Here is a 19,866-nt window from a genome sequence, read left to right as displayed (position 1 = left end):
AGAAGACAGCCGGAGTAGATGAATGGAACAAACTGGAAACTCCGGAAACAAGCCCTTCTTAACATTTCTGCTGTTTGGCTTAAATGGAAGGTGCCAAGACAAGGCAATGGGGAGAAATGGAAGCATTTCTAATGAATGTGCTGCAGCAGCTTGATAACCAGATGCCAAACACTCACAGCTCAGTTCCACATAGAAAGCAATGCAGAATCCATCACAGACCTCATATTAAGAGGGAATAACATTACTACAAAAATCATAGAATGTCTTTGTGATGTTTTAGGCAAACTTCTATTTACGCCAAAAACAAATTTTCAAAAAAAAGATACATTTGATTTTAAACATTTAAAATTATTCTTTCAATTGTCACCATTAAGAGAATGAAAATATAAGCCACAGACTGAAATAAAATGTTTGCAAGTCGTATACTTGGATCGGGAATATTTAAAGAATCGTGAAAACTCAACAATAAGAAAACAGCTCAGTTTTTAAATGAGCAAATGAGTTGAGCATACTCTTCACCAAGGCAACCATATCCGCGAGAAATAAAGCACACAAAATAGTGCTCAACATCATTTGACAACAGGGAACCACAAAAGATAGCGCTGCACCCCTATTAGAATGGCTACAAAAACGAGTAACGATACCACCCAGGCACGGTGGTTCACACCTGAAATCCCAGAGCTTTGGGTAGCCCATGAGGCAGGAGGATGCCTTCAGGCCTGGAGATAGAGATGAGTCTGGGCAACATAGCAAGACCCTGTCTCTTAAAAAAAATAATAATTAAAAAGAAGGTGATGACTACCAAGTGTTGGTGAAGACATCGGAGAATTGGAAGTCTCATCCATTCCTCGTGGGGATGAAAGATGATGCCACATCGGCAGGCACTCTGGCAAAGCTTCAGATGCGGAGCATATATTATCATGTGACCCAGCACTCCCACTCCCAGGTTCTTACCCAAGAGCATGGAAACAGCATGTGTGCACACGTAGCAGGTGTTTTGCTTTGCTATAGATTCCGCAAGAAGGAACCACACATGGGGTGTTGGAACAAGAAATGTATTTTCTCACATATCTGGAAGCTGGAAGTCCCAGAGCACAGTGTCTGCAGGGTTGGTTTCTCTCAAGGCCTCTCTCCTTGCCTTGTAGTTGGCCACCTGTTCTCTGTGTCCTCCCACAGTCTTGCTCTATTTGTGTGTCTGTCATAATCTCCCCTTCTTAAAAGGACACCAGTCACTCTGGATAGGGCTCACCCTAATAGCCTCATCTAACGTCAGTTACCTCTTTCAAGACTCTGTCTCCTCATACAGTCAGATTCTAGGTCACTGGGTGTCAGTATGTCAACCTGTGAATTTGGAGGAGGATATAGTTCAGCCCATAATACAAGGATTGGGAGGAAGGGTGCTGTGCCACCACTGAGATCCTATTCCATGATCCAGGCATCCTTGAAGTACCATTACTCTGAAATGACTAGTAATGAACTTGAATTTAAGCTCAACGTCAACAAGGTCTTTGTTCATCCTGTGAATTGTGCTTCACTTCCCCACAGGAAGCCGATGATGAACCGAGTCTATCTTCACTTGGGTAAGTTCATAAGCTTAATGGGAATGTTTTACCTATCTGTACCAGAGTCGTGTGGTTGGCCTCACAACCAGGGTTTCCAAAAGCCTCTTTGAGCCAGTGTTGTGCCATGTAGGTCATTTTATTTTAGAGGCTAAGAGTCAAAGGTCACACACATTTTCAATCTTCACAGACTCTTTATGATGACTTTCCCAAAAGGATGGCGCAGTTCACCCTTCCTTCAACTGTGTCACTCTTTCATCCTGAGATACTAACTTTAGTTTTATTCAAATAAAATGTAATATTTCCATATGCATTTCTTTACTACCTGTAAGACAGCATTTTTTCATGTTTTGACCATTTTACAGTTTTTCTTGTGTGAATTTATGATTTGGATTATCAAACGCAACAGCTCTTTGTGTATTAGAAACCCTATGGGATCTTTCACAGTGTAGAGGTTGCGAACTTTTCTGGAGCCAAATTTGTTAACATTTCTTTTTCTCTTGCTTTAAAAAGCCCTCATTACTCTAAGGTTGTATAAATATTCTCCAATATTCTTTGCTTATATAGTTACATATATTTTTTATTTTTTGAGATGGAGTCTCACTCTGTCGCGCAGGCTGGAGTGCAGTGGCGCGGTCTCGGATCCCTGCAAGCTCCACCTCCCGTGTTCACACCATTCTCCTGCCTCAGCCTCCCCAGTAGGTGGCACTACCAGCTACCCAGCAGCCGCCACCACACCCAGCTAATTTTTTTTTTTTTGTATTTTTAGTAGAGATGGGGTTTCGCCATGTTAGTCAGGATGGTCTCCATCTCCTGACCTCGTGATCCACCCGCCTCGGCCTCCCAAAGTGCTGGGATTACAGACGTGAGCCACTGCGCCCAGCCTAGTTATATTTCTTTTCTTTCTTTTTTTCTTTTTCTTTTTTACTATATTTCAATGAAGTTTTGAGGAACTAGGTGTTTGGTTGCACGGAGATTTTCATGTTGATTTCTGAGATTTTGGTGTACCCACCACCCGAGCAGTGTATACTGTATCCAATGTGCAGTCTTTTATCCGTCACCCTCCTCCCACCATTCCCTCTGCGTCCCAAAAGCCCATTACATCATTCTTTTGTCTTTGCATCATCATAACTTAGCTCCCACTTATAAGTGAGATAGTACAATGTTTGGTTTTTCATTCTTGGGTTAGTTCTCTTAGAATAATGGTCCGCAACTCCACCCAGGTTGTGTGAGTGCCGATATTTCATTCCTCTTTTTGGCTGAGTAGTATTCCGTGGTATGTACATATGTACAGATCACAAGAATATGTCACATTTTCTTTATCCATTGATTTGTTTTAAGCTGCTTTCATATTTTTGCAATTGCAAACTATGCTGCTATAAACATGTGGGTGCAAGTATCTTTTTCGTAAGATAAGTTCTTTTCTTCTGGGTAGGTAGCCAGTAGTGGGATTATTGGATCAAATGATAGTTCTACCTTTAGTTCTTTACAGAATCTCCATACTGTGTTTTATAGTAGTTGTACTAGTTGACGTTCCCACCAGCGGTGTAAAAGTGTTCTGTCTTCACCACATCGAAGCCAACGTCTGTTATTTCTTTATTTTTTAAATTATGGCCATTCTTCCAGGAGTAAGGTGGTATGACATTGTGGATTTTATTTGCATTTTCCTGTTAATTCGTGATGTTCAGCATTTTTTCATATGCTTGTTGGCCATTTGTATATCTTCTTTTGAGGATTGTCTCTTCATGAACTCTGCCTACTTTTTGATGGGGTGGGTTGGTTGTTTTGTTTTGTTTTGTTTTGTTTTTGTCTGTCACCCAGGCTGGAGTGCCGTGGCATGTTCTTGGCTCACTGAAGCCTCCGCCTCCCGAGTTGAAGCTATTCTCCTGACTCTGGCTCACAAGTAGCTAGGATTACAGGCACCCACCAGCACGCCCAGCTAATTTTTGTATTGTTAGCAGAGGCAAGGTTTTGCCATGTTGGCCAGGCTGGTCTTGAACTCTTGACTTCAAGTGATCCGCCCACCCCAGCCTCCGAAAGGACTGGGATTACAGGCATGAGCCACCGCACCCAACTGGATGATTAGATTTTTTTTCTTGTGGATTTGAGTTTATTTTAGATTCTGGATATTAGTCCTTTGTCGGATGTATAGATTGTGAATATTTTCTTCCTTTCTATGAGTTCTATTTAGTCTGCTTATTACTTGTTTGACTGCGCAGAAGGTATTTAGGATAAAGTAAAAATAAATTAAGATAAAGTGCATCTATTTATCTTTGTTCTTGTTGCATTCGCTTTTGAATTCTTAGTCATGAGCTATTTGCCTAAGTCAATGCCTAGAAAAGTTTTTCTGATGATATCTTGTAGATTTTTGTTTGCTTTCAGGCAGGTCTCAGATTTAAGTATTTGATCCATCCTCAGTTCATGTTTGTCAGAAGTGCAAGGTGGGGATCCAGCTTCATTCTTCCACATGTGGCTTGTGAATTATCCCAGCGCCAATGGATCGAATAGGGTGTCCTTTCCCCACTTGATGATTTTTGTTTGTTTGTTGAAGATCAATTGGCAGTAAGTATTTGGCTTTATTTTCGTGTTGTCTATTCTGTTCTATTGATCTACATGCCTATTTCTGTATTAGTACCCTGCTGTTTTGGTAACTCTAGTTTTGTAGTATAGTTTGACTTCAGGTAATGTGATGCCTCCAGATTTGTTCTTTTTGATGTAATCTTCCTTGGCTATCTGGGGTCTTTTTTGGTTCCATATGAATTTTAGGATTGTTTTTTCTAATTCTGTGGAGAATGATGATTTTATTTTGAAGGGAATTACGTTGAATTTATAGATCACTTTGGCAGTAGGGTCATTTTCACAATAGTAATTCTACCCATCCACGAGCCTGGGATGTGTTTCCATTTATTTGCATTGTCTGTATTCACTTTCGGCAGGTTTTTGTAGTTTCCTTGTCGAGATCTTTCTCTTTTTGGGTTGGGTACATTCCTAAGTTTTATTTATTTATTTATTTTTTTATTTTTCCAGCTGTTGCAAAAGGGGTTAACTTCTTCATTTGATTCTCAGCTTAGTCATTGTTGGCACATAGCAATGTTACTGATTTGTGTTCATTGATTTTGTATCCTGAAACTTTACTGAATTCATTTATCAGATTTAGGAGCTTTTTGGATGGGTCTTTAGAGTTTTCTGGGTATACGACCATATCATCATTGAACAGGACAGTTTTACTTCCTGTTTACCAATTTGGATGCTTTTTCTTTCTCTTGTCTGATTGCTCTGGCTAGGCCTTCCAGTACTGTGTCAAAGGGAAGTGGTGAAAGTGGGCATCCTTGTCTTATTCCAGTTCTGAGGGGCAATGTTTTCAACTTTTCCCCATTCAGTATAATGTTGGCTGTGGGTTTGTCATAGAGGGCTTTTATAACCTTGAGGTATGTCCCTTCTGTGCTGATTTTGGTGAGTTTCCTCTTTATAAAGGGATGGCAGATTTTGTCAAATGCTTTTTCCGCATCTATTATGATGATCTCTGATTTTTTGTTTTTATTTCTGCTTATGTGAAGTGTCCCATTTATTGACTTGCATATATTAAATCATTCCTGCATACCTGGTATGAAACCTACTTGACCATGGTGTTTTATCTTTTTGATATGCTGTTTGATTCAGTTAGCTAATATTTTGTTGAGGAATTTTGCATCTATATTCATGAGGGATATTGGTCTGTAGTTTTCTCTTTTTGCTGTGTCCTTTCCTGGTTTGGGTATTAAGGTGAAACTGGCTTCCTAGAATGATTTATGGAGGATTCCCTCTTCATCTTTTGTAATAATTTCCATGAGATTGGTACCAGTCTTTCTTTGGATGCCTGATAGACTTCAGCTGTGAATACATCCTGGATATTTTAGTTGGTAATCTTTTTATTGCTGTTTCAATCTTGCTACTTGTTATTAATCTGTTTAGAGTTTCTGTTTCTTCCTGATTTGATCTAGGTGGGTTGTATATTTCCAGGAAGTTATCCATCTCCTCTAGATTTTCTAGTTTGTGTGCATAACGGTATTCTTATTGGCCTTAAATGATCCTTTGTATTCCTGTTATATCAGTTGTACTATCTCTTATTTCATTCTAATTGAGCTTATTTGGATCTTTTTTTCTCTTTTCTTGGTTAATCTTGCTAACGTTCTATGAATTTTGTTTGTCTTTTCAGAAAACCAGCTTGTTAATTTATCTTTTGTAGTATTTTTGTTTGTTTGTTTGAATTTCATTTAGTTCAGCTCTGATATTTGTTATTACTTTTCTTCTGCTGGGTTTGAGTTTGATTTGTTCTTGTTTCTCTGGTTACTTCAGGTGTGACCTTCGATTGTTTGTGCTCTATCCGTCTTTTTGATGTGGCCTTTTAATGCTTTGAACATTCCTTTTAGCATCGCTTTTGCTGTGTCCTAGAAGTTTTGAGAAGTTGTGTCACGGTTATCATTCAGTTTGAAGAATTTTTAAATTTCCCTCTTGAGTTCATTGTCGACCCAAAGATCATTCAGAAGCAATTATTTAATTTCTACATATTTGTGTAATTTCGTGGGTTCCTTTAGGAGTTAATTACCAATTTTATTCCCCTGTGGTCTGAAAAGATACTTGATGTAATTTTGATTTTCTTAAATTCATTGAGACTTGTTTTGTGGCCTATCGTATGATGTGTCTTGGAGAATGTTCCATGTACTGATGAAAAGAATGTACATTCTGCAGTTGTTGGGTAGAATGTTCTGTAAATATCAAGTCCTTTTGTTCTAGGATATAATTTAAGTTCATTGTTTCTTTGTTGACTTTCTGTCTTGACGACCTGTCTACTGCTGTCAGTGGAGCATTGAGTCCATCACTGTAGTTGTGTTTTTATCTGTCCCATTTCTTATGTCTAGTAGTAATTGTTTTATAAATTTGGGAGGTCCCTCGTTAAGTGCATGTATATTTAGGATTGTGATATTTTCCTTTTGGAGTGATTCTTTTATCATTGTATAATATTGCTCTTTGTCTTTCTTAACTGTGTGGCTTTAAAGTCTGTTGAGTCTGGTATCAGAATAGTTCCTCCTGCCTGCTGTTAGTTTCCATTTGTTTCACATCTCTTATCCACCCCTTCACCTTAAGTTTATTTCAGTCCTTATACATTAGGTGCATCCCTTGAAGACAGCAGATACTTGGTTGGTGGATTTTTCTCCATTCTTCCACTGTGTATTTTTTAGATGATGGTTTTAGGCCATTTACATTCAATGTTAGCATTTGGATGTGAGGTACTGTTTTATTGATCGTGCTAGTTGTTGCCTGAATACCTTGGTTTTTTTCTTTGTGTTTCTGTTTTCTCAGTCCTGTGAGATTTATGCTTTAAGGAGGTTCTATTTTAGTGTATTTTGAGGTTTTATTTTAAGATTTGGAACTCCTTTTAGCGTTTCTTGTAGGACTGACTTGGTAGTGGCTAGTTCTCTCAGCATGTATTTTTCTGAAACAGACATTATCTCTACTTCATTTAGGAAACATAGTTTTGCTGAATACAAAATTATTAACTGTTAATTATTTTGTTTGAAGAGGCTAGAGATAGGACCCCAATCCCTTCTAGTGTGTAGAATTTTTGCTGAGAAATCTGCTGCTAGTATGAGAGGTTTTCCTTTAGAGGTTACCTGATATTTTGCATCACAGCTCTTATGATTCTTTCATTTGTCTTGACTTTAGATAACCTGATGACTATGTGCCGCAGTGATGATCTTTTTGCAATGAATTTCCCAGGCATTCTTTGAGCTTCTTGTCTTTGGCTGTCTAGAAGTCTAGCAAGGCCAGGGAAGGTTTCCTTGATTACTTCCTCAAATAAGTTTTCCAAACGTGTAGATTTGTGTGCTTTGTCAGGAACACTGTTTTTAGGTTTGGCTGCTTAACATAATCCCTAAGTTCTTGGAGGCTTTGTTCTTTTTTAAAATTGTTTTTTTCCTCTTTGTCTCTCTGGGTTATTTAAAAAGCCTTGTTTTTGAGTTCTGAAGTTCTTTCTTCTACTTGTTAGATCCTGCTATTGAAAGTTTCCAGTGCATTTTGTATTTCTCTTAGTGCATCTTTCATTCCAGAAGTTGTGACTGTATTTTCTTTAGGATCTCTATTTCCCTGGAGCATTTTTCATCTATATCCTGTATTGATTTTTTAAATTCTGAGGTTGGTTATCACCTTTCTTTGGTTTCTCCTTGAGTAGTTTAAAAATCAACCTTCTGAATTCTTTCCAGCAATTCCTATGTTCTTCTTGGTTTGGATCTATTGCTGGGGAGCCAGTGTAGTCTTTTGAGGGTGGACTAGAACCCTGTTTAGGTTCCACTTGTCTGATTCCTTCTCATTAGTATAGATTATTTCAGCGGGAAAATCTGGAACTCAAGGCCACTGGTCAGATTCTTTAGTCCTATGGGGTGGTCCCTGATTTGTGCACTCCCCTTCCCCTAGAGATGGAGCTTCCTGCAAACCAGACAGCAGTGATTGCTATTGTTCTTCTGGGTCTCTCCACCCAGCAGGGCTACCAGGCTGGTGCTGGGGAATATCTGCACAGAGGCCTGTAATGTGATCCGTCCTCAGGTCTCCCAGCTGTGGATGGCAGCACCTGCCGCGGTGGAGGCGAAAGGGGACTGAAGTGGACTCTGTGGGGGTCCTCGGCTGTCGACGGGTTTACTGTGCTGACTTTCTCAGAGGCTGGTTATTCTAGCAGTGAAGTTATCACGTGGACAGACTCAGGACCTCTGGTTATCCAGGATGCTGCAGGAGGTGGAATTAGCTCTCGTTTTCTCCTTCCAAGGAGCAGGGTTGTTCTGTCATGAGTTGCTGTTATGTCCCGAGCTGGTTGGCCTCCAGCCGGGAGGTAGCACTTTCGAGAGGGCAGCAAAACTGTCACCTGTCCTGTGGAATCGCAGCAGCCTGCGGCTTCTTTCAAGGCTCTGTGATTTGTTGTTATTTTTCTGGTACGGTCCTGTGGTGGTTCCTGGGGCAAAAGTCCACAGCGTGAGTCTCCACATGCTGTTCTCTCTGTCCTGGTGGGAGCTGCACGTCAGCACTGTCTCCCATCTGCCATCGGCCCTGCACGCTTTCACTTGCTTCCCAAAACAGTTGTGTTGTGTGGTGGAGATCAGAAGGGTAGTTCACACCCCTTCAGCAGCAAACATGCCGTCCTGAATATTGAAACTAACTGGTTTCCATCCTGAATGCCTTGGCTGAGCCACCATCTCCTTGTTTCAGTGCTGGGCGCCACAGGCTTGGAGCTTTTTAGGCTCTGGGAGGAGGCGCAGTGGAAATTGAGGCCGCTCCAATGTCGCCTTGCACTGTTGGTACCTGGCCACCTTGCTGTCTCTGGCATCATGGAGAGTGCGGGCAGGAGACTCCTGGTCCTCTTCCTTCTCCTACTGCCCCGGGGGGAGCAGCAGAGATCAAAGGGGCTGGAGGAGGGTGAAGATATTATTCATATTTTGATTTGTTTCCTTTACATTTTGATTTTTCAGTCCAGTTGGGATTTATCATTGTAATCAGGGAGATAAGAGATAAGGTTATTTTATCCCACAAAGTAACTATTGGTTTTCACCTTGTGTGTTAAATATTGCACCTTTCCCCCTCAAATTGAAAGACCCCTTTTATGGTTCACCGTGTTTACCTAAACACAGGCAAATAACCCTCTAGAGATATTTTCATTTTTCATTTACTTTCAACAATTCTTACACATTTATTTTTTCCCTACAAGCTTTCAAATGACTTTGTCCAGTTCCTAGACACATGGAATTCAAGTTGCAGTTACTTTAGTTACACACTCTCCATAGGGAGGGGCCCACATCACAGCCCCCACAGAGAAGCAGCAAAGGTCCCAGAAGCCAGACTCTCCACCATGGCCAGGAAGTGGCACGCAGCCCCCCTTCCCCAGGTGTGCACCAGCCCCAGCCCTCACAGACACCAGCAGGGGCTCGGCCCAAACCTTCCTGGGCAGAAGAGACAGGGCCTGTGTCCCTGGAAAAGTCACCGTCCCTTACTCCACAGCCAGGGGATGGAGAGCTTCCCTGGATCTGGACAAGGCCCTGTTGGTAGTTATCACACCTGCAGAGAATGCATGGAGACTTTTGCTTAGTTCAGCAGTCGAGGTGTACGGCTTACTGGGAAAAGTTCATTCCCTTTCAAACGACCCATTAAGTCTTCTATGAAATTGCTTTTCTCAGAAGGGTGATTGGCAAAACTACTGTGTAGATCCGAAGCACTTGGATTTCACTTTGAACTACCGTGTAACTGTGGTCTTTTAAGTAAAATATAAAAATGCTTTCTCTATGATGCATTTTTATCAAAATTAATAGGAACATAACTATAACTAGACTTGCAAATGTTCACTCTAAAGCCAAAGCAAAAGGAAAAACTAAAATTGTGTAATGATTGCCATATCAATGTATATACATTGTAGAAATTTAGGGAATGGCAAAGATTCCTAGGCAAAAATGAAAGTCACCTGACCCACCTGAAGCCCCTGTGACATGTGTGACGTGGTGTTTTATAAAATTACAGTCACCTTGTAGCTGAGTGTAGCCCAACTACACTGACTGAGGACACAACCTGTCCAAGGCTCTGGTCTAGGGCGGGGCTGTCACACTGCGGGAGGCACTGCTTTACAGAATCCAAGTGGGAAGGAGTCCTGGTCCTTTACACCAAAAACTCCTTCTGTTTCCCACTGTGCAGTAACCCGGGAGCACTCACACAACCTCCCGGGAGCTGCTAGTCTCCAGGTTCTGAGACACGTGGGCCTCACAGCAGTGGTGCTTACAGGACACTCTGTGGCCTCCAGTGCTGCCCTGAGCCCCCAACAAAGCTGAGATGTGTTTCTCTCCTTTTGCTTGCCCCACCAGAGTCAATGCCAGGGACTCCCTGCAGATTTACAGGCGCCCCTCTCCGTTCTGCAGTACTGTTCACCCGGAAGGGGGTTCGACGGCACAGGTAAGTTGCAGTCACCAGCACTGGAACGCCAGGACAGGGCCGTGTGGAGAATGTGTGGTCTGAGGTCCCCCAAGCTGAGGTTAAGGCGGTATTCAGATGGAAGCACTCTGTGTCCAAGGGTGCTGCTCCCATGGGAATGATGGGGGGGGAGCGCAGAAGAGAGATGGAGTGAGAGGCAGGAACGTTTCCCAGCTGTGGGTGAGAGACACAGACGGGTACCAAAGCGGGAGCCCCCACACTGGAGCGCCACCGTCAGGCTGCGGTGATGGGCAGATGCCCAGGGCAGTCTCTGAAGTGCCCAGAAGACACAGCGAGGGACAGTGCTATGATAAAGAACAGAGGGAAATTGTTAGCCATGGCAGAATCCATGTACTATGTTTTTAAAATAAAATGCTGAGGAAGGACCGTGTATAGGAGACAGATGGGAATAGAAATGTGTGTGTGGACACATGTGCAGGTATGTGGGGGTGTGTGGTTACGTGGGTGTGGTTTTGTGTGTGGCGTGTGGTCACGTGTATATGTGTGAATGGTGTGTGTGTGTTACATGGACTCCGTGTCTGTGCTTCACAGGAAAAGACCAGCACGGCTGCTGGCTTTAGGGCCACGTATTTCTGTTCCTGCTCTGGGGCTGGATTCCAGTGGTTTCTGCTGGGTCATTATTTATTTTTTAGAGATGGGATCTTACTCCGTCACCCAGGATGGATTGCAGTGGTGGGATCAGGGCTCACTGCAGCCTCCACCTCCCGGGCTGAAGTGTTCTTTCTACCTCAGCCTCCCGAGTAGCTGAAAGTACAGGAGTGTGCCACCACACCCAGCCTTATTAAGAGAGGGGGTCTCACTCTGTTCCCCACGTTGGTTTGGAACTTCTGGTGTCAAGGAAGCCTCTGGCCTCAGCCTCCCATGGCAGTGAGATTACAAGCATGAGCCACTGTGCTAGGCTGTGGGGAAATTCTTTTGAGCAGGCTTTGTGAGGCGGCCAACTTCTGGAGGTTACAGGTGACTTCCCCTTCTCTGTGGGGCGGGGCCTCCTCACCACACTTCCCCAGACTTCAGGGAACAGGCTCTTGAGACTTGGAAGTGAAAAGGGATCAGCCCAGCCTGGAGGAACAGCGACACTGGCGTCCAAGCCCTGTGCTTTGCCTGCACTTCCAGCGAAGATTTGGAGATACACTCAGTGGAAACCGATCGAGGCCCCAGCCCTCCCCCACCCAGACTCAGCCACCAAAGTTCCCTCACTCCATGTGTCACACGGGCTCACGGGATTTTCTCTGCCTGCGATCGTCCACGTGGACGCCTGCTGCCCGGGTGCAATTGTGAGTCCCTCGGCGTCTCCGCAGCGTCTCACTGTAGATGATGATTTACAGTCACTCTCGCGTGAAGCCACGTGACGCCTGGTCTGAAGCAGAGAAGATCCGCTCAGCATGAGGTTGAATCCCAAGCCCGCATCTCTGTGGGCTACAGACAATCCTATGGAAGACACTCCGTTGGTTCATTGTTCACATCGGGGAGGAGAATTCCGTCTGAAAATGAGCGTGACTTCACTGGCACCCACGTCCGTGGCACAGCCCTGTGCTGCGCTCCACAGACCTGCAGTCCATCGCCTCCCCTCGGAGTGGGCCTGCGGCTGCAGACAGCATTGTCCCAAGAAGACAGCCGGAGTAGATGAATGGAACAAACTGGAAACTCCGGAAACAAGCCCTTCTTAACATTTCTGCTGTTTGGCTTAAATGGAAGGTGCCAAGACAAGGCAATGGGGAGAAATGGAAGCATTTCTAATGAATGTGCTGCAGCAGCTTGATAACCAGATGCCAAACACTCACAGCTCAGTTCCACATAGAAAGCAATGCAGAATCCATCACAGACCTCATATTAAGAGGGAATAACATTACTACAAAAATCATAGAATGTCTTTGTGATGTTTTAGGCAAACTTCTATTTACGCCAAAAACAAATTTTCAAAAAAAAGATACATTTGATTTTAAACATTTAAAATTATTCTTTCAATTGTCACCATTAAGAGAATGAAAATATAAGCCACAGACTGAAATAAAATGTTTGCAAGTCGTATACTTGGATCGGGAATATTTAAAGAATCGTGAAAACTCAACAATAAGAAAACAGCTCAGTTTTTAAATGAGCAAATGAGTTGAGCATACTCTTCACCAAGGCAACCATATCCGCGAGAAATAAAGCACACAAAATAGTGCTCAACATCATTTGACAACAGGGAACCACAAAAGATAGCGCTGCACCCCTATTAGAATGGCTACAAAAACGAGTAACGATACCACCCAGGCACGGTGGTTCACACCTGAAATCCCAGAGCTTTGGGTAGCCCATGAGGCAGGAGGATGCCTTCAGGCCTGGAGATAGAGATGAGTCTGGGCAACATAGCAAGACCCTGTCTCTTAAAAAAAATAATAATTAAAAAGAAGGTGATGACTACCAAGTGTTGGTGAAGACATCGGAGAATTGGAAGTCTCATCCATTCCTCGTGGGGATGAAAGATGATGCCACATCGGCAGGCACTCTGGCAAAGCTTCAGATGCGGAGCATATATTATCATGTGACCCAGCACTCCCACTCCCAGGTTCTTACCCAAGAGCATGGAAACAGCATGTGTGCACACGTAGCAGGTGTTTTGCTTTGCTATAGATTCCGCAAGAAGGAACCACACATGGGGTGTTGGAACAAGAAATGTATTTTCTCACATATCTGGAAGCTGGAAGTCCCAGAGCACAGTGTCTGCAGGGTTGGTTTCTCTCAAGGCCTCTCTCCTTGCCTTGTAGTTGGCCACCTGTTCTCTGTGTCCTCCCACAGTCTTGCTCTATTTGTGTGTCTGTCATAATCTCCCCTTCTTAAAAGGACACCAGTCACTCTGGATAGGGCTCACCCTAATAGCCTCATCTAACGTCAGTTACCTCTTTCAAGACTCTGTCTCCTCATACAGTCAGATTCTAGGTCACTGGGTGTCAGTATGTCAACCTGTGAATTTGGAGGAGGATATAGTTCAGCCCATAATACAAGGATTGGGAGGAAGGGTGCTGTGCCACCACTGAGATCCTATTCCATGATCCAGGCATCCTTGAAGTACCATTACTCTGAAATGACTAGTAATGAACTTGAATTTAAGCTCAACGTCAACAAGGTCTTTGTTCATCCTGTGAATTGTGCTTCACTTCCCCACAGGAAGCCGATGATGAACCGAGTCTATCTTCACTTGGGTAAGTTCATAAGCTTAATGGGAATGTTTTACCTATCTGTACCAGAGTCGTGTGGTTGGCCTCACAACCAGGGTTTCCAAAAGCCTCTTTGAGCCAGTGTTGTGCCATGTAGGTCATTTTATTTTAGAGGCTAAGAGTCAAAGGTCACACACATTTTCAATCTTCACAGACTCTTTATGATGACTTTCCCAAAAGGATGGCGCAGTTCACCCTTCCTTCAACTGTGTCACTCTTTCATCCTGAGATACTAACTTTAGTTTTATTCAAATAAAATGTAATATTTCCATATGCATTTCTTTACTACCTGTAAGACAGCATTTTTTCATGTTTTGACCATTTTACAGTTTTTCTTGTGTGAATTTATGATTTGGATTATCAAACGCAACAGCTCTTTGTGTATTAGAAACCCTATGGGATCTTTCACAGTGTAGAGGTTGCGAACTTTTCTGGAGCCAAATTTGTTAACATTTCTTTTTCTCTTGCTTTAAAAAGCCCTCATTACTCTAAGGTTGTATAAATATTCTCCAATATTCTTTGCTTATATAGTTACATATATTTTTTATTTTTTGAGATGGAGTCTCACTCTGTCGCGCAGGCTGGAGTGCAGTGGCGCGGTCTCGGATCCCTGCAAGCTCCACCTCCCGTGTTCACACCATTCTCCTGCCTCAGCCTCCCCAGTAGGTGGCACTACCAGCTACCCAGCAGCCGCCACCACACCCAGCTAATTTTTTTTTTTTTTGTATTTTTAGTAGAGATGGGGTTTCGCCATGTTAGTCAGGATGGTCTCCATCTCCTGACCTCGTGATCCACCCGCCTCGGCCTCCCAAAGTGCTGGGATTACAGACGTGAGCCACTGCGCCCAGCCTAGTTATATTTCTTTTCTTTCTTTTTTTCTTTTTCTTTTTTACTATATTTCAATGAAGTTTTGAGGAACTAGGTGTTTGGTTGCACGGAGATTTTCATGTTGATTTCTGAGATTTTGGTGTACCCACCACCCGAGCAGTGTATACTGTATCCAATGTGCAGTCTTTTATCCGTCACCCTCCTCCCACCATTCCCTCTGCGTCCCAAAAGCCCATTACATCATTCTTTTGTCTTTGCATCATCATAACTTAGCTCCCACTTATAAGTGAGATAGTACAATGTTTGGTTTTTCATTCTTGGGTTAGTTCTCTTAGAATAATGGTCCGCAACTCCACCCAGGTTGTGTGAGTGCCGATATTTCATTCCTCTTTTTGGCTGAGTAGTATTCCGTGGTATGTACATATGTACAGATCACAAGAATATGTCACATTTTCTTTATCCATTGATTTGTTTTAAGCTGCTTTCATATTTTTGCAATTGCAAACTATGCTGCTATAAACATGTGGGTGCAAGTATCTTTTTCGTAAGATAAGTTCTTTTCTTCTGGGTAGGTAGCCAGTAGTGGGATTATTGGATCAAATGATAGTTCTACCTTTAGTTCTTTACAGAATCTCCATACTGTGTTTTATAGTAGTTGTACTAGTTGACGTTCCCACCAGCGGTGTAAAAGTGTTCTGTCTTCACCACATCGAAGCCAACGTCTGTTATTTCTTTATTTTTTAAATTATGGCCATTCTTCCAGGAGTAAGGTGGTATGACATTGTGGATTTTATTTGCATTTTCCTGTTAATTCGTGATGTTCAGCATTTTTTCATATGCTTGTTGGCCATTTGTATATCTTCTTTTGAGGATTGTCTCTTCATGAACTCTGCCTACTTTTTGATGGGGTGGGTTGGTTGTTTTGTTTTGTTTTGTTTTGTTTTTGTCTGTCACCCAGGCTGGAGTGCCGTGGCATGTTCTTGGCTCACTGAAGCCTCCGCCTCCCGAGTTGAAGCTATTCTCCTGACTCTGGCTCACAAGTAGCTAGGATTACAGGCACCCACCAGCACGCCCAGCTAATTTTTGTATTGTTAGCAGAGGCAAGGTTTTGCCATGTTGGCCAGGCTGGTCTTGAACTCTTGACTTCAAGTGATCCGCCCACCCCAGCCTCCGAAAGGACTGGGATTACAGGCATGAGCCACCGCACCCAACTGGATGATTAGATTTTTTTTCTTGTGGATTTGAGTTTATTTTAGATTCTGGATATTAGTCCTTTGTCGGATGTATAGATTGTGAATATTTTCTTCCTTTCTATGAGTTCTATTTAGTCTGCTTATTACTTGTTTGACTGCGCAGAAGGTATTTAGGATAAAGTAAAAATAAATTAAGATAAAGTGCATCTATTTATCTTTGTTCTTGTTGCATTCGCTTTTGAATTCTTAGTCATGAGCTATTTGCCTAAGTCAATGCCTAGAAAAGTTTTTCTGATGATATCTTGTAGATTTTTGTTTGCTTTCAGGCAGGTCTCAGATTTAAGTATTTGATCCATCCTCAGTTCATGTTTGTCAGAAGTGCAAGGTGGGGATCCAGCTTCATTCTTCCACATGTGGCTTGTGAATTATCCCAGCGCCAATGGATCGAATAGGGTGTCCTTTCCCCACTTGATGATTTTTGTTTGTTTGTTGAAGATCAATTGGCAGTAAGTATTTGGCTTTATTTTCGTGTTGTCTATTCTGTTCTATTGATCTACATGCCTATTTCTGTATTAGTACCCTGCTGTTTTGGTAACTCTAGTTTTGTAGTATAGTTTGACTTCAGGTAATGTGATGCCTCCAGATTTGTTCTTTTTGATGTAATCTTCCTTGGCTATCTGGGGTCTTTTTTGGTTCCATATGAATTTTAGGATTGTTTTTTCTAATTCTGTGGAGAATGATGATTTTATTTTGAAGGGAATTACGTTGAATTTATAGATCACTTTGGCAGTAGGGTCATTTTCACAATAGTAATTCTACCCATCCACGAGCCTGGGATGTGTTTCCATTTATTTGCATTGTCTGTATTCACTTTCGGCAGGTTTTTGTAGTTTCCTTGTCGAGATCTTTCTCTTTTTGGGTTGGGTACATTCCTAAGTTTTATTTATTTATTTATTTTTTTATTTTTCCAGCTGTTGCAAAAGGGGTTAACTTCTTCATTTGATTCTCAGCTTAGTCATTGTTGGCACATAGCAATGTTACTGATTTGTGTTCATTGATTTTGTATCCTGAAACTTTACTGAATTCATTTATCAGATTTAGGAGCTTTTTGGATGGGTCTTTAGAGTTTTCTGGGTATACGACCATATCATCATTGAACAGGACAGTTTTACTTCCTGTTTACCAATTTGGATGCTTTTTCTTTCTCTTGTCTGATTGCTCTGGCTAGGCCTTCCAGTACTGTGTCAAAGGGAAGTGGTGAAAGTGGGCATCCTTGTCTTATTCCAGTTCTGAGGGGCAATGTTTTCAACTTTTCCCCATTCAGTATAATGTTGGCTGTGGGTTTGTCATAGAGGGCTTTTATAACCTTGAGGTATGTCCCTTCTGTGCTGATTTTGGTGAGTTTCCTCTTTATAAAGGGATGGCAGATTTTGTCAAATGCTTTTTCCGCATCTATTATGATGATCTCTGATTTTTTGTTTTTATTTCTGCTTATGTGAAGTGTCCCATTTATTGACTTGCATATATTAAATCATTCCTGCATACCTGGTATGAAACCTACTTGACCATGGTGTTTTATCTTTTTGATATGCTGTTTGATTCAGTTAGCTAATATTTTGTTGAGGAATTTTGCATCTATATTCATGAGGGATATTGGTCTGTAGTTTTCTCTTTTTGCTGTGTCCTTTCCTGGTTTGGGTATTAAGGTGAAACTGGCTTCCTAGAATGATTTATGGAGGATTCCCTCTTCATCTTTTGTAATAATTTCCATGAGATTGGTACCAGTCTTTCTTTGGATGCCTGATAGACTTCAGCTGTGAATACATCCTGGATATTTTAGTTGGTAATCTTTTTATTGCTGTTTCAATCTTGCTACTTGTTATTAATCTGTTTAGAGTTTCTGTTTCTTCCTGATTTGATCTAGGTGGGTTGTATATTTCCAGGAAGTTATCCATCTCCTCTAGATTTTCTAGTTTGTGTGCATAACGGTATTCTTATTGGCCTTAAATGATCCTTTGTATTCCTGTTATATCAGTTGTACTATCTCTTATTTCATTCTAATTGAGCTTATTTGGATCTTTTTTTCTCTTTTCTTGGTTAATCTTGCTAACGTTCTATGAATTTTGTTTGTCTTTTCAGAAAACCAGCTTGTTAATTTATCTTTTGTAGTATTTTTGTTTGTTTGTTTGAATTTCATTTAGTTCAGCTCTGATATTTGTTATTACTTTTCTTCTGCTGGGTTTGAGTTTGATTTGTTCTTGTTTCTCTGGTTACTTCAGGTGTGACCTTCGATTGTTTGTGCTCTATCCGTCTTTTTGATGTGGCCTTTTAATGCTTTGAACATTCCTTTTAGCATCGCTTTTGCTGTGTCCTAGAAGTTTTGAGAAGTTGTGTCACGGTTATCATTCAGTTTGAAGAATTTTTAAATTTCCCTCTTGAGTTCATTGTCGACCCAAAGATCATTCAGAAGCAATTATTTAATTTCTACATATTTGTGTAATTTTGTGGGTTCCTTTAGGAGTTAATTACCAATTTTATTCCCCTGTGGTCTGAAAAGATACTTGATGTAATTTTGATTTTCTTAAATTCATTGAGACTTGTTTTGTGGCCTATCGTATGATGTGTCTTGGAGAATGTTCCATGTACTGATGAAAAGAATGTACATTCTGCAGTTGTTGGGTAGAATGTTCTGTAAATATCAAGTCCTTTTGTTCTAGGATATAATTTAAGTTCATTGTTTCTTTGTTGACTTTCTGTCTTGACGACCTGTCTACTGCTGTCAGTGGAGCATTGAGTCCATCACTGTAGTTGTGTTTTTATCTGTCCCATTTCTTATGTCTAGTAGTAATTGTTTTATAAATTTGGGAGGTCCCTCGTTAAGTGCATGTATATTTAGGATTGTGATATTTTCCTTTTGGAGTGATTCTTTTATCATTGTATAATATTGCTCTTTGTCTTTCTTAACTGTGTGGCTTTAAAGTCTGTTGAGTCTGGTATCAGAATAGTTCCTCCTGCCTGCTGTTAGTTTCCATTTGTTTCACATCTCTTATCCACCCCTTCACCTTAAGTTTATTTCAGTCCTTATACATTAGGTGCATCCCTTGAAGACAGCAGATACTTGGTTGGTGGATTTTTCTCCATTCTTCCACTGTGTATTTTTTAGATGATGGTTTTAGGCCATTTACATTCAATGTTAGCATTTGGATGTGAGGTACTGTTTTATTGATCGTGCTAGTTGTTGCCTGAATACCTTGGTTTTTTTCTTTGTGTTTCTGTTTTCTCAGTCCTGTGAGATTTATGCTTTAAGGAGGTTCTATTTTAGTGTATTTTGAGGTTTTATTTTAAGATTTGGAACTCCTTTTAGCGTTTCTTGTAGGACTGACTTGGTAGTGGCTAGTTCTCTCAGCATGTATTTTTCTGAAACAGACATTATCTCTACTTCATTTAGGAAACATAGTTTTGCTGAATACAAAATTATTAACTGTTAATTATTTTGTTTGAAGAGGCTAGAGATAGGACCCCAATCCCTTCTAGTGTGTAGAATTTTTGCTGAGAAATCTGCTGCTAGTATGAGAGGTTTTCCTTTAGAGGTTACCTGATATTTTGCATCACAGCTCTTATGATTCTTTCATTTGTCTTGACTTTAGATAACCTGATGACTATGTGCCGCAGTGATGATCTTTTTGCAATGAATTTCCCAGGCATTCTTTGAGCTTCTTGTCTTTGGCTGTCTAGAAGTCTAGCAAGGCCAGGGAAGGTTTCCTTGATTACTTCCTCAAATAAGTTTTCCAAACGTGTAGATTTGTGTGCTTTGTCAGGAACACTGTTTTTAGGTTTGGCTGCTTAACATAATCCCTAAGTTCTTGGAGGCTTTGTTCTTTTTTAAAATTGTTTTTTTCCTCTTTGTCTCTCTGGGTTATTTAAAAAGCCTTGTTTTTGAGTTCTGAAGTTCTTTCTTCTACTTGTTAGATCCTGCTATTGAAAGTTTCCAGTGCATTTTGTATTTCTCTTAGTGCATCTTTCATTCCAGAAGTTGTGACTGTATTTTCTTTAGGATCTCTATTTCCCTGGAGCATTTTTCATCTATAT

General features: G+C 41.3%; 1 protein-coding gene across 21 annotated transcripts in view; it reads left to right on the top strand.

Annotated features, from left to right (window-relative positions):
- Positions 1–19,866, top strand: part of ZDHHC11 (zDHHC palmitoyltransferase 11) — a 141,764-nt gene that overhangs the window by 70,893 nt on the left and 51,005 nt on the right. For all 21 annotated transcript variants that reach the window (XM_078004564.1, XM_078004568.1, XM_078004569.1 and 18 more), the window contains 3 exons: positions 1,546–1,580; positions 10,430–10,517; positions 13,707–13,741. In XM_078004564.1, coding sequence (XP_077860690.1) covers positions 1,546–1,580; positions 10,430–10,517; positions 13,707–13,741 — 158 coding nt within the window. The remainder of the gene's footprint in view (positions 1–1,545; positions 1,581–10,429; positions 10,518–13,706; positions 13,742–19,866) is intronic.

Source organism: Macaca mulatta, chromosome 6, assembly GCF_049350105.2.
Source record: "Macaca mulatta isolate MMU2019108-1 chromosome 6, T2T-MMU8v2.0, whole genome shotgun sequence".
In the NCBI taxonomy this organism is placed as follows: Eukaryota; Metazoa; Chordata; class Mammalia; order Primates; family Cercopithecidae; genus Macaca; species Macaca mulatta.
Note: the sequence above shows the minus strand (reverse complement) of the source record. Positions and strands in the feature narration are given on the sequence as shown.